The 15272-nt window shown below is 41.7% G+C and overlaps 1 protein-coding gene across 4 annotated transcripts in view; it reads right to left on the minus strand.

Moving 5' to 3' along the window:
* Positions 1-3109: 3109 nt before the first annotated feature.
* Positions 3110-15272, minus strand: part of STX6 (syntaxin 6) — a 42445-nt gene continuing 30282 nt past the window's right edge. For 2 of the 4 annotated variants that reach the window (XM_060197778.1, XM_007525843.3), the window contains exons 7-8: positions 8061-8155; positions 3110-3490 (exon numbers count right to left, since the gene is read on the minus strand). In XM_060197778.1, coding sequence (XP_060053761.1) covers positions 3414-3490; positions 8061-8155 — 172 coding nt within the window. In that variant the 3' untranslated portion in view covers positions 3110-3413. Of the gene's footprint in view, positions 3491-7126; positions 7929-8060; positions 8156-15272 lie in introns of those variants that run through there. The other 2 variants (XM_060197777.1, XM_060197779.1) reach the window with 2 other exon arrangements.

A 15272-nucleotide genomic window follows, 5' to 3' on the forward strand; every position in this document is an offset into this window, starting at 1 on the left:
CACACACACACATATATATATATATATATATATTATATATATATAATATATTATAAATATATACACAACCATCTGGGAGAGAAAGAAATGCAGAGAGAGGAAGACAAAGAGAATTAGAGGTTGTACGTATGTTTCATATTTTAGAATAAAACTTTAGCTTTCAAGATCAAAATTTGCTGTTTTGTCCAAAGTTGACAGAGTTAAAAAGCAACTCATGTTTATCATCAGATTTTAGATCTTCAAGTACTAAGAATTTCTAGACAAGTAACAGGAACTAGATTTCCCTCTGGTCTGACTGTACACCCTGGGAAATTACCACAAGAATCTTGGCTCTGCACCTTCACTTACAGAAGGTAAAACACTTAACAGAAACAGATTTCTGTTGGAGTTCAACTCAGTTTCTCAATTTCTTCACAGCCCTTAATCTCACGAGGTGAGAAGGCGCAGAAAGTTGCCAAATTGTTGGCTACCAGACCCTCAGTCTGTTTTCACTTTGACTAGAAGCAGAGACTAATGGGCTAGTTCCCAAGTTTCTCACTCCCCATCTTTGGCATAAAGAGTCTCCTGGAACATATGCTTCTTTCTACTTTCAACTGCCCCACAGTGCACATCACAATCGACAAAGGACAAGGTAAAAAAATAAAAAGGACAGGAAACTATAGGTATTTTGTTTTCCAGTTGGATCATACTCTGGCAGACTATCTCCATTGTTCCCTCACCCTCCAGCTACTCCCCCCACCAGCCAGCAGATTACTAAAATGTTCTTCTAATAACTGTATTCTTACTCTCATCTATCACTTTTCTGCAGTTCTTCAGATGAACAGAGGATAAAGTAGACTGAAGGGAGAAAAATGTTCAACAGTCACAGGCTATGCTTCTAAGCAGTGTGTGTACTGGGAGGAGCTGCTACCACCTCTGGTCCTCTACACCTCTATACCCTTGTGTTTGCTACTGTCGAGCAAAACATTATCATAGATGAAGAAATATTTGTCCTGAAAACTAAGTTGACTTAACTGACCTAGTTTAGCATCTGAGTGGAAGGACTGTTCAGTTGGAGGACAAGAGGGTCAGACACATGCTCAAGTTGGTTGAACCTCCATCCTGTGGGGCAGAAGCAAATTCTTGGAGACTGGCTGTCACAGAACAGATCTGCCAGTGTGGAGGTGCAATGGGAGGATGCCCTGCAGAGCTTGTTTTAAGTAAATGCTGCTTTTTTAAGATGCTGTCCTAATTTCGCCTCAGCCAGAGGTCTACACTACACAGTGAATATTTAACAAACACCTTAGATAAGGAAGGTCAGTACGCTGATTCTAAAGCTATGCAAATAGTAATCAGTCTGGGGACACAAAAATTGGTCCCTGAAGTTACAGGAATATCTTACTCATTTCTGATGAGTGGTATTCCCAAAGGCCCGGCTACCATATGGCAGTAAGTCTGGTAATAGCGGACAATGGCATAACTTTTAACTAGGGCACTTATGCGATTCCTGAAGATGTTATTATGCTGTTAGATGTTCTTGTCAGGTGAGTACTGGGGTTATATTGCTGGGAAATGGCCCACATTAATGCAACTTTAAGGACCATCCCTGTTCTAGACTTATAAAATAAGCTTTAAAACTTGGTAAAAACAAATTGTATCCTACATCTAAAGCCCTTTGTCATAGTGCCTCCCCCTCCCCCCTCCACCCACACACATACCAGCACTACTCAGCTCTGGCTTATGGTGGTGCAGGGGACTGAATCTGGGACTCAGAGCTTTAGGTATGACAGTTTGTTTTGCATAGCCACTATGCAACCTCCTCCACCCCATGCCTTTTTACTAATTTGAAAATAACTGATCTATATATCAAAGAGAAGTTGAGTGTAAATGTTGGATGTCAACAACCTTTTAGTTTTATAAATCTGCCATTAGGCAGATTTCCTCACTTACCATTATCCTAAACATGAGAAAATACCCTTCTTTAAAAAAACTTGTTACAAATATTTATTAAAAAGTGCAATTCAAAAGTTAGCTACGCAAGTACATCATTGCAAATCACAAAAAAAGGGAGAAAGCCCAAAATAAAATATATACAAAAGAAAAAAGTAAAAAATAAAAAGTATGCTCAAGAGTAGATCCCACAAGTTGAGAAAGGAGAAGCAAAGCTAGAATTCTATGTGGGTATTTTTGTTCTTTCCAGGTGCTGAACAAGGTGGTGGGAGACTGGCAGCTGCCTCGGCCAAGCTGGCTCTGGTTCCAACTGCCTACTTAATATTAGGTGATTTCTCAGGAAGGGAGCTTATAAAAATAGCCTATATACATGTGCGTGCTGGAGGCATTGAAAAAGTCATCAGAAGCTTTAAGTTTAGTGTCTCAGCAGTTTCAGCTATTCGAACTCAATTAAAGCATCTAGCATTTCAATTTGGACTGGCTCAGTTATGTGAACGGGTAAGAAAACTGCATTGGTATCCCAAGGAAGAAAAAGCCATATTCACCTCCCCATTCTTGCCATTTCAGAGGGTAAGAAGATCTGGCTGAGAACTAATCTCTGTTGTCAATACAGTTTTGAAATAAATGTCATCAATGCATAGCCATTCCCAATGGCATGCCCAAAATGCAGAGTGCTGCAGCAATGAAGAACTGGTGCAGCAGGCGAGCCCAGAAGCTCAAAGATCTATTCAAATTGAGCAGCCAGATCTTCAAGGTCAACGTCAGGCTGTAAAGAGCACCTCAAGGGACCTTGCAGGACAGCAAGGTGAGGGCACTAAGGTTCAGACTCTGCCCTTGGATGACATACCCATCCTTCCCTCAGCTCCTACACTTGGGGTCTTGCTGCCGTTTGGTTCAAGCTCCCAAGTTGTGAGCACCTCCCCAACCCACTGCTTTTCATTATTTTCCATTAATTATTCCTTTCATCCCAGTACTTATCCCTGAAAGTCATTTCAGCCACAAATCACTCTATACTTCTGTTCCCACTGATAACCAGCTCAGGGACTAAGGAATGTCACTGAAAGGGAGTGACAGGAACTAGGAATATGTCACCATGAGCTACTTTGATGGGACAGTACGGGGAGGGAAGTCAGGCTGGAGAAAGGAGCTGTTGGATGAGAATGAAAGGAGCAACAGCAAATGCAAGCCAAGCTGGAGTTTTTCCTGGATTTCTTGAGGGTTGGGCCCAGGAGCCATTAGTAGTAGCAGCGACTTGTCCCCATCAATGGGACAGGTATCGCTGGGAGTGTGCGAAGTCGATGTCATCTTCTCACTGGCCCTTTGAGCACCAGGACAGAGGGGCCATCTCCCTCGCTGCTCACAGACAAGTCAGTGCAGGCTGTGTTTCCAGGAGGGGGACGTGAGGAGGCAGCAGTGGGGTCGGGGGGGGGACTGCCCCCCATTTTCTCCAGGTTCAAGTCTGGGAAGAGTCATGGCAGCCCACATCACAACACTAAGAACAGGACCAGCACAACCAGAAGGACAGCAAAAAGGATGGCGATGGCACACCACTGGCGCCGATCTGCAAGGCAGGAAAGAGGTTAGCTGTTCCCCAAGATACATGTACAGGGCATTTAAGGCAACACCTTGAGGCCAGAAAGGGACAGATGGTATCAGTGCTGGGGGCCGAGGGCATCTTGAACCTGTTCCAATGCCTGGTACCTAACCTGGTCACTCCGATCCTGGCTTATAGGACACTATGCCAGCCCAACAGCCCTCAAGAGGGGCATCTTGTGATCAGTACATGCTCTGTATCTCACTCTTAACTAAAAATCCATGGATCCTAGTCTTTCTGATGGTGGAAAAGGTCTTGACAACAGCATTACAAATCAAAGTGTGTTCATTTTAATCAACCACCCAAATGGAATAGTTTCATTCAGTAATAATCGTCTGCTTTCCTCAGTGAGCACTGTGGGAGGGTGGGGAGAAACAAACTGAAAATGCAGGCCCCAGTGTACATGCATGCTCATACTTTATCAATTAAGATCACCTAACTCATTAACTGTGTTAAAATCATTTTTTTTTGCCTCCAGGGTTATTGTTGGGGCTTAATGCCTGCACTATGAGTCTACTGCTCCTGGAGGCCATCTTTCCCCCCTTTTGTTGCCCTTGTTGTTGTAGCCTTGTTGTGGTTTATTATTGTTGCTGTTGATGTCGTTTGTTGTTGGATAGGACAGAGAGAAATGGAGAGAGGAGGGGAAGACAGAGAGGGGGAGAGAAAGACAGACACCTACAGACCTGCTTCACCACCTGTGAAGTGACTTCCCTGTAGGCAGGGAGCCGGGGGCTTGAACTGATCCTTACACCGGTCCTTGTGCTTTGCGCCACCTGCACTTAACCCACTGCGCTACCACCCAACTCCCGTTAAATTAACTTTTACAGCTGTAAATGCATAGACTATCTTTTCTGAAACTTTCTGACCTATCAAGTTTCCAACAGGCACAGGAAACTAAGCAGCTGTGAACAAGGCAGGTCTGTGGAACAGAAGAGGGCCCCTCACTGGACAACAGCTGCTTCCAAGGTTGGGCCTGGGGGACAGGATGCTGGCAATGGTGGGATGCTCTCTTCACTTGGAAAGATGGAAAAGAACAAGCATTTTTTCCATAGGTGAGTCCTGGCCTTTTCCACAAGCCTATGAAAATATATTTTCAGAGCTAGGAGAGCTCCATTTAAATATATTAGTAAGGTATGCCAATGAACCAGACATTAACTTGAACATTTACAGATGTTAGTACACCATTGCTATGGAGAATCACATTCTTAAAAAGTCTGAATCTAGGAAGGTAGATTGCAAAAACTTTTCACAAAATATGCATTTCAATTGTTTAAATATCATAAAGACCAAAGTCCAAAAATTTGCCATAAGAACTGTACTAGTTGATAAGGAAACCAGTAGCTTCTGTATGGTGATGAGTCTGTTCCCCTTCAGACATGCTGGAAACTCATTTAGTGACAGTTCAGGAAAAAGACCAACTTGATCCAGCACTGCTGAAGCAGGGCTGCTCTGAAGGGCAAGAGGTAGGGTTCATCCTACTCAAGATAATATTAATACTATCACTTTAATGGTCAAGAAAATCCAAGTATCTAGCACTCTTTGGTCTAGTTTTAAGTACTTACAATAAATTTAAATCACTCATTAAAATGATTATAGCTGGTATTCTTCCAGGACAAAGCCGTGAAGGTAATGGCTTCCTGCCCACCCCCAATAATTCCTGTGCTTATTCCTGCCTCCACCCCAGGCATCCTGCCATTCTCAAACCTACTTTTCCAATACTGAACCAGTCTGGGATTTCTAGGTTTTCTATCAGCCTCTACCCAATCTCTCCTCCCTTCCCCCATCACTTTCTCTTCAGCAGCTGCATGAAATAGGGGTTTTCACCAATGAGAACATCCATCATAAGCTAGCACAACCCAGGGACATGCTTTTAAAGTCAGTTTCCTTTGAAGTGGTGGGTGAGCTGCTTCTGTGAAGCATGAACTAGGTAACCTCCAGGAGCTGTTACCCTAGCTGACTTTACTCCAGAAGGGGCAAGAACCAGCCACAAGGGCTTTTGTGAACTCAAGTGAGAAGCCATAAACAGCTTTGCAAACTCAAGACCTGCTTGAGACAGAAGGAGGAGGAAAGGCAACCCCAGTGGTAGCTGTTTATACTCTCCAGATATGCTTTTCTCCCGTATAGAGAAAAGTCAGACAACAAATTTTGGAAAGGTAGGGGAAGAAAATCTGTCTACAAATGGGTTATATATACTCTCTGGATAGGAGAGAATGTTAAGATTACTCCTTCACTTGGGTCGTTCAAAAAAGTTAGTATATCTTGCTGACTTCTACCAGAACAGCCAGTGACAAGGACGAAAGTTCCACTTTTTTCTAGAACTACAATGTGTGTGTTCTCTTACCAATGTATCTGTTACATTTTATGTGTAAGTCTGATTAAAAAGCAGTGAACTTTCTCCAACTTTAGGGAGGTGGAGAGACACAAATACAAACTGCCTACTTGTCAAACTGAGGCAGACACCACCCAACCAGAGGCCCTTAAAGCACTTTTTCTTTGGGGAGGAAGCAAAGAATGACGGGAAAACCACAGACAAGCTGTCCAAACCGAAAAGCCTTTTAGGCTAAATACTGTCTCCTGCCCTGGAGGTAAATGAAACTGAAGCTCTTACTTTGCTCCCCAAACTCTTCTTTTGGAAGTGAATAGAAAAAAACAAAACATAAGCAAGCCTTGGTGCTATTTTTACATGCTGACCGACTTGCTTATCACAATGCAAGCACTTTTCTAAATTATTCATACCCGGAATGCTGGGGAACAAAGGCACAGTGCATCTTTGTTCAGATGCTCTTCCCCAAACAAAACTGCTGCTGAAGTAGCTACTTGACTTTTCGAATAACACACACCAGTGAGAGGCTTGGTGTTTAAACTCGTTATATAACACTTCATTAAACCATTCCCCCCCTTTTCAAAGCAAAGGGATGGGGGTGGAAGAGGCGAGACCAGAGAGAATCAGAAAGCTTTGCAAACCGTTGTCAAAGTGTGTCAAGGGGAGTTAAGCTGGTGTCCGCATCTGGCCACAAAGAGCCTGCACAAATACAAAGATATTTGTTGCTGATGTGAATGAAAGACAATCTGGCTTTGAGCTTCTTTTTTGGATGTAACAGGCTCTTTGCCCCTCTGGGCCATCTTTTGCCTGTGTTACTATTTCTTTTTAATCAAACTTTTGCTAAGTACTCACACATAGAAGATACCGTTAAATACTACTACTACTATTATTATTTTATTTAATCCTCATTATGACCTTCAGAGGCAGGCATCAATCTGCTATTTCATAATCAGGAAACTGAGCCCCAAAGAACTTAAGGAAGAATATAGGTATGTGATTACACCTGCCTCATAGGCTAAATGATCAGTGCCCAACCCCTTTCCCACACCTCCTGGAAACTAAAAGAAGGTGCTATCTAGAAAAAGGAAGGGGAAGAGGCAAGGGTGCTGTGGATCAAGAACATGTAACTAGGGAGCCAGGGCAGAAGCGCAGTGGGTTAAGCGCACGTGACACAAAGCACAGGACTGGCGTAAGGATCCCGGTTCGAGCCCCCAGCTCCCCACCTGCAGGGGAGTCGCTTCACGGGCGGTAAAGCAGGTCTGCAGTTGTCTATCTTTCTTTCCCCATCTTCCCCTCCTCTCTCCATTTCTCTTTGTCCTATCCAACAACGATGACATCAATAACTATAGCAATAAAACAAGGGCAACAAAGTGAAAATAAGTATTAAAAACAAACAAACAAACATGCAACTGACTTCCAAGGGGTATTTCAATTGCTTCCTTCAATCACCACTCACAAATCAAGAAAGTCTTTGACTTAAAATAGACACTTGCTTATATAGTCAGGGAGCTGGGTTATTGTAGCTGAAAAAGTCACTATATATCTTCTTATATGGTAACTAGAAGGAAAACTATTATTCTTGGTTTGAGCCCCCAGCCCCTACCTGCAGAGTTAAAGCTTTGCAAGTGATAAAGCAGTGCTGTGTGTGTCTCTTTCTCTCCCTCTCTGTTTCCCCCTTCCCTCTCAATTTCTAACTGTCTCTATCCAATAAATAAATAAATAGATATTAAAAAAGAAAGCTATTATTCTTTATCCCCATTCTGGTGTACATTTGCTGGAATTTATCACTGAATTTAAATTCAATCTGCAAAGCCATGTTATACTGAAATAGTAGAACCTTTTCTTTCACAAAAGCAGGTCCAAGAGAAACAACTGACTTTTTGATTACTATTTAAAAATATGCGCTCTATTTTAGTGAGGAAATGGGAAATAAATACATAAGCAAAACAGGACTTTGCAAATTACAAAGGAAGTCACTTCCCTTACTAAGCAACTACCACCTCCTCTTTGTGGGAAAGTACATAAAATTCACCCCAAGTAGAGGGCACATGTAGAGGGTCCTATGCTGGTTCCTTCTCTGACCTACAAGTATGACAAAAAATATGCTACAGGAAAGAGGTCTGAATTGGCACAGCCATGAGAGACACCCCTTACCCTCCCTCCCCTCAAAAAGACTGTTTCTGGAATTAAGATTTCTTAAGCCTTCATACATACCACTGGTCATGTGAGACACTTTTGCAAGTTTCTTCATCACATTGTCCAGTCGAGACTGAGTGCTCTCTAATTCATGAGAGAAGTCATCCAACATACTAGAAAGAGAAGCAGACACACAAAGGAGAAGGTGAGTACAAAGTCTCAGCAATGCATTAAAATCAGGATCAAGACATATTTTAACCCATATAAAAAAGCAACACTGAAATTAAAGTTCCTGATTTATGTGAAATCCTTAAGATGTACTTATTTCAAAACATGATTTTTTTTTTTTTTAAACCAGAGCATTGCTTAGCTCTGGTTTATGGTGGTACAGGGGACTGAACCTGGGACTTGATGGAGCCTCAGGCATGAGAGTCTGTTTGTATTAACCATTATGCTATCTACCCCTGCCCCAAAACATGGATTTTAAAAAGCAGTGAATTGTACACTTAAGTTACTTCAGTTTGGGATATTACATATTGTGCTGCTATGAACATAGGTATACACAGATCTCTTGGGATGGGTGTATTTGTTTTCTTAGGATATATTCCCAGGAGAGGAATTGCTGGGTCATAGGGTAGGTTCACTTCTAGACTTCTAAGAGTTCTCCAGACTGCTTTCCACAGAAGTAGACCAATTTACTTTCCCACCAGCAGTGCAGAAGAGTTCCATTACCCCTGCAACCTCTCCAACATTTGTTGTTACTATCCTTTCTGATGTATGACATTCTCACAGTAGTGAAGTGGTATCTCAGTGTTGTCTTCCTTTGCATTTCTCTGATAATCAATGAACTGGGACTTCATATCTGTTGACTCTCTGGATCTTCACTAGATAAGGCAAGAAGAGGGTGAATATGGGATGGTCTCACTCATAGACAGAACTTTAAAAACAAGAACAGAAGGGGAAACACATAGTAAAACTTGAACTGGGTTTGGTGTATTGCACCAAAGCAAAGGACTCTGGGGAGGGAGGGAGTGGGGAAGGGCTTTAGGGTACTGGTACATGATGGTGAAAAAGGATCTAGGCTGAGGGTGAAAGTGTTTCGTAGACTTTGATCATGGTGAGATGAGAAATTTTAGCGCTGTGTCAAAGACGGTGCTATAAGCCATTAGCTCCCCAATTTAAAAAAAAAGTAAAAAAAATTTTAAATTTATTTATTTATTCCCCTTTTGTTGCCCTTGTTGTTTTATTGTTGTAGTTATTATCGATGCCATTGTTGTTGGATAGGACAGAGAGAGATGGAGAGAGGAGGGGAAGACAGAGAAGAGGAGAGACAGACACCTGCAGACCTGCTTCACCGCCTGTGAAGCGACTCCCCTGCAGGTGGGGAGCCGGGGGCTCAAACCTGGATCCTTATGCCGGTCCTTGAGTTTGGCGCCACCTGCACTTAACCCGCTGCGCTACCGCCCGACTCCCAAAAAAAAAGTAAATTTTATTTATGCTGTCAGCCAAGACTCTCAACAGGATCTGGGGGCAGGTCTTGTATGGTCAAACACATTCACAGTTCTGCAGAGAAAACTGAGGAATTATGTTTGCAATTTGCTCTGGTCAGGGTTTTCTGCAGCATGAACATGCCACAAACTTAAAAAAAAAAGTTAAAAGCCTTTAGAGCTCTCTAGACTGTAGACAAGGCAGTGTACTTGACTATACAACTCAGGCAGCACAACGCCAAGAAAAGCAACCTCTGTGGGGTCAGACAGACAGCTAGGTTTTGCCATCTGTTTACCTTGCTGCCTTGAACTGGGCACCTACAATTAATTGATAGGGGACTATATCATCTGTACTGTCTTTCCAGTTTCTACCACATGGCATACAACACATTTTACAGTACTGTGAGTCTAAGATACACTTTAACTGCATAATAGCCTCCTTATGGCACTCTGTATTGTATCATCAGGTCAGAAGGCCTTAGCACAGACATTCCTGGTCTATATCAGCAGAGAAGCCATTATGCGAACTGGTTCTGGAGGTTGACACTATTTATTGCCCAAAGTGTACTGGAAAAGAAAACACCAAAATGTTCTTACTACTACTGATTATTTCATTTGTTAGTGAACATTACAGACTCTTCTGCTTTTGATGGACCTATGATTACTTTAATGATAGAAGGTAACATACCAATTAGTACTAGAGGTCTTATTAAAAAGCCTGATGACTTTGACAGCATCAGCTGCAGCTAGAAATCATGGTTTTGACCAGTGCCCTAATGGGGTACCTGCAGTATTCAGAGCAACTGACTCCTCACTAAGTAATTACTAAGTAAACTCTATGCTGAAGTAAATTACTAAGTAAACTACAATACCAACTCTTTGTCTTTTACCTCAATTCTCAAATAAAACCCTTTTTCTCTTTTTCTTTCTTCCTCTCTTCTCCTCCTCCTTTTTCTTCTCCCTCTTCTCCTACTTCATCTCCCTCTCCTTCTTCTTCTCTGTTTTGTTTTGTTTTTTTTTTTACATCTTAGATCCTGGGAGCAGCCTGTAGCTGGCAGACCTACACAGCAAGGGTCAAACCCTAAAGAACAAGAGCTTTCTTTGTGTTGGGGATATGGCTTTCCTGACTAAAGACAAAGCAGGCAAGTCACTCAAATTCCAGCCTAAGTTCTAGCTCACAACCAGTGAGCTCAGTGCTGTCCAAAAGAAATACACATATACTATTTTGTTGTTACTGTGGCTTCACCACTCCAGGCCTTGTTTTTCATGCAGAAAGAGCATCAGACACAGAAGGGGGAGGAAAGACAGCACAAGCACTGAAGCTTCCTCTAGTACAGGGAGGCTGGGTTGGAATCTGGATTGCACATATTGAAGGCAGACACACTGTCCAGGTGAATAATCCAGCTGCCTCACCTCTGCAACCCTCTACCTTGGTTATTTTGTTTTCTAGAAGTCATGTTAAAAATATTTTAAAGTAAATAATTAAAATAATTAATTTTAATAATCTATTCATGTTTAAATTTTTTGAATAATTAAAATTATTTATTTTAATAATCTGTTTAGCCTAGGGAATCTAAAATATTTTCACTTCAACATGTAATTAATATAAAGAGCTGCTAATAGGCACATTCTCTTCCCAGTAAGTCTTTCCCAATCCAGGATGCATGTTGCACTCAGGCATGTTTCGGTTCAGATTTGACATGTCATGTACTTATTGGCCTCATGTGGCTTGTGGAAGTTGTAATGGATAGCACAGATCTGAGTCCAAGAAACCCATTTCCTATATCAAAATTATACACATACTCAAGTTAAGCAGCTAAACAATCCATTAAGATTTTAACAAAGATTCAATTGTTTCTCATTCCCCAATGCACCTGCTAGTAGTTCAGGCCCAGGTACTGTTCTCTTAAGCGGTCTCCATTTTTTGGATAGAACATTCTCATATCTCAGGTTCCTGATCTCTTCTTTTGATTTACTTGCTAGGGTTTGGCTTGATTCACATTTCACTCATACCTCTGTATCCATCCCACCTCTCCTTCCCTTCCTCAAGTAACTGTCATGATCTCATGTGTTCACATTCAGTGCTCCTCCCAGTTGGGGTGTGGGATAGTAGATGGCACAGATTTCTTTGGTCTGTTGAGTCAATAACCAGAATTTGTCTTTCTGCTCTCTAGGACCTAAAAAGTTAGTTATTGGTTCTTATCCCATGCTCAACATCTCTATAGGTCTCATGCCTTTGAAAACCTCCTGCTGCTACTGTTCTCATGGGGGTTAGAGTGGGAGCAGAGAAAAAAGGGTGTTTATCCTGTTCACCACCTATATTTATTTATTTATTTCCTTCTTTTGCCCTTGTTTTATTGTTTTAGTGATTATTGTTGTCGTCGTTGTTGGATAGGACAGAGAGAAATGGAGAGAGGAGGGGAAGACAAGGGGAGGGAAAGACAAGACACCTGCAGACCTGCTTGTGAAGCGATTCCCCCCCTGCAGATGGGGAGCTGGGAGCTTGAACCAGGATCCTTGCGCAGGTCCTGTTCACCATCTTTATCTGGTAAGACAAGCCCAGATTCTCTCCACTGTCCAACAACCTAACTGCCTTTCCATAGAAGTAGCTTAGTTACTGGGCTTTTTCCACCCCATACTGAAACTTTATGTTAAGAGCCTATTTTGGATAGAAATTAAACATGTTTAACTGGATTTCTGCTGCTCTAGCTTCCAATCATGCTCTGCTGTGGTTCATCTTACCATCCATAGGTAGATGAGGTGGGCCTTCCAAAAACATAACCTGACCACACCTGATGACCCCCTAACAGTCTCCGCTGGTTCCCTAGGACATTTAGAAAAAATCCCAACTCTTTATTTTTATTTGTACACAATCGGAGCTCATTTGGTTCCAATAAGCCCAAACTAGTGAGGACACTTCCAGGACTCAAGCACCGTCTTATCTGTATCTGCGTTGGGTTCTAGTTTACCCACACCCAGCACAAACTCTGCCTACAGCCAGTGGAACAATCTAGTGCCTTTAGGCACCATCAACAGCAGGGCCACAGGGTATTTCCCTTTCTAACCCCAAATCACTGTCTCCTAGCTGTGAGACGGCTGCTAATTACCAGCTCCACCTGCTGTGCTAGCACCCAGTCCTGGAGCTCTGAGTATCTACTACACCTGTGATACCTATTCTGAGTATCTGCCCTTGTTCCTCTTTTCCCTCAGGTAAGGGAATCGAAGCCTGACTTCCTCAGGTGTTCCCGAATTTCCTTTCCTCTCAGTGAGCGGGCAAAAATAAAAGTTTCTGGTCACAAAAATTCTGTGTCCCGATGGAACTAGGATTCGCGGTCCTCCCTTGCCCCAACAAATAGCCTCAAACGTCTGCCACGTAGTATCATTATTTTATTATCCTCAAGGATTGTATCGGTCAGAAATTCAATAAACAGTAGATTTGACTTGTTTTGTCATGCCTTTCCAGTGCTGCATGAAATCTGGGGTCCCAGCTGGAATACTGTGAATTGTTGAGGATGAATCAAATAACTGAAATAACTTAATTTCATCTTACTCCCCTAACCAGCTCTCAAGTTGGACTGAACTGAGACCTTTCTAGGTGACTTGGTATTTCACAGCATATCAGTTGGATTGCAGAAGTGAGCTTCTGCAGAGCTAATGCTCAAAGAGCCAGGAGGAAGCAGCATGGAATTTAAAAACTTAAATTCAGCAGTCAATAACCCTGCTTGATTGATAAGAGTAGTTACAATCTTACCATGATAGAAAGGCATGAGGCTGAAAATTTCCCTTCTGATGAGTAAAATGTCAGAAGATGTGTGGCCATTAAAAATAAATAAAGAGGGTCGAGGTAGCATAATATTTAGGCAAACAGACTCTCGTGCCTGAGGCTGCAAAGTACCAGGTTCAAGCCCCTACACCACCATAAACCAAAGCTGAGCAGTGCTCTGATTAAAATTTATATATATATATATATATATACACATATATATATATATATGTATATATATATATATACATATACAGCCAGGTTAATAGCTGAACTGGTAAGAGCACAGTTCTTGAAAAACTAGAAGCCTGGTTCAGTCACTGGCACTGCCTTTACCAGAACCATGTTCTGACTTCTTTTTTCTCTCCCTCTAGCCCAAGAGTTTTCTATTTCATATGAAATAAATCTTTTTAAAAATTATCCCATAAACTCTAGTTAAAGAGATATTGGGAGGGGATATAGGATATATAAAGATATAAAGGGGATATAAAGAGATATAGGTTGGCAGTGGAGCACCAGGTTAAGCGCACATAGTATGAAGCGCAAGGACCTGCTCAAGGATCCCAGTTCAAACCTTGAGCTCCCCACCTGCAGGGGGCTTGATCCACAAGCAGTGAAGTGCTGGCACCAAGCCCCAGCAATAACCCTAGAGGCAAGAGAGAGAGAAGGAGAGGGAGAGGGAGAGGGAGGGGGAGGGGGACGGGGAGGGGGACGGGGAGGGGGAGGGGGGAGGGGAGGGGGGAGGAGGAGGGGAGGGGAAGGGGGAGAGGGAGGGGGGGGAAGGGGGAGAGGGAGGGGGGGGAGAGAGAGAGAGAGAAGGGGAGGGGGAGAATGGTAGATCCCAGACCAATTGTGAAATGTGTAATGTGTCAGTTGTTTATTTTGGATGGTTTCCTTTATCCATTCTCTTTGGAAAACAGATCAATAGATCCTGGTAGAGGATCTAAAATCTCCAAAATTATCCAGGCATAGAAAAAAACAGTACATTGTATTTCTCTGAATACAAGATTTCTCCTTAAAAGAACATGTATAACAACTTAGTACACTAGGATTCATTTTTTAGACTTAATTCTTATTTTTTTCCCTCATTTATTTTTGTTGTCTTCTAGCCTCTGAGTATTCCCATATGTGTCTATCATGGCCATTTTGACAACTAAAGGAAAAAGCCAGCATGTGGAACAAAGTAGAGCAAAGTGGCTTCGGAAAAAAATGCAGGTGGAATTCTGTTTGAGCTATGACTGCTTCAAGATCTCTTACTGTACTTTTCAAGTTCTATACGCCATACGTTTAATTCACTGCTTAGTCACATTGAGTTGGATTGCATTTGCTTTTTCTATGTAACCTGTGTCTAGAATCATTACTGATATTCAGTCTATATGAAGGAGCTCAGTTTCATCTCAAATCTTAATATTTTATTAGTTCATTATTTTATTGGTTATTTATTTAAATTTGTGTGACAATTATTTTTGTTGGCAAAGGATGTTAACATCCCAAAACACACACTTGATCCAAATTATATTTTACAAATATACTTAGAAACATCTTTTTATCTTATCTTAATATGCTTAATGTAAAAATGTATTTAACTTGCTTTTTTTAATTTTTAATTAATTAATTTTTGCCAGAACACTGTTCAGGTCTAGCTTATGGTGGTGCAGGAGACTGAACCCGGGACTTTGAAGCCTCAGGCATGTGAGTCTCTTTGCATAACCATTATGCTATCTACCCCCTTTTTTATTTTTTAAGATTTTATTTATTTATTCATGAGAAAGACAGGAGGAGAGAAAGAACCAGACATCACTTGGGTACGTGTACTGCCAGGGATTGAACTTGGGACCTCATGCTTGAGAGTGCAATGCCTTATCTACTACGCCACCTCCAGAACCACAACTTACATTTTATTTTCTTTATTTAATGAAAGGAGGTATTGTTCTGAGAAAACCCAAAATTTATAAGTAAATTGGTAATTTTCTTTGCAGACTTAGTAATATAAAGAAAGCTTCTCATCAATTTCTGTTTAACTACAAGAAATTATTTAAT

Source organism: Erinaceus europaeus, chromosome 9 (genome assembly GCF_950295315.1).
Source record: "Erinaceus europaeus chromosome 9, mEriEur2.1, whole genome shotgun sequence".
Taxonomy (NCBI): domain Eukaryota; kingdom Metazoa; phylum Chordata; class Mammalia; order Eulipotyphla; family Erinaceidae; genus Erinaceus; species Erinaceus europaeus.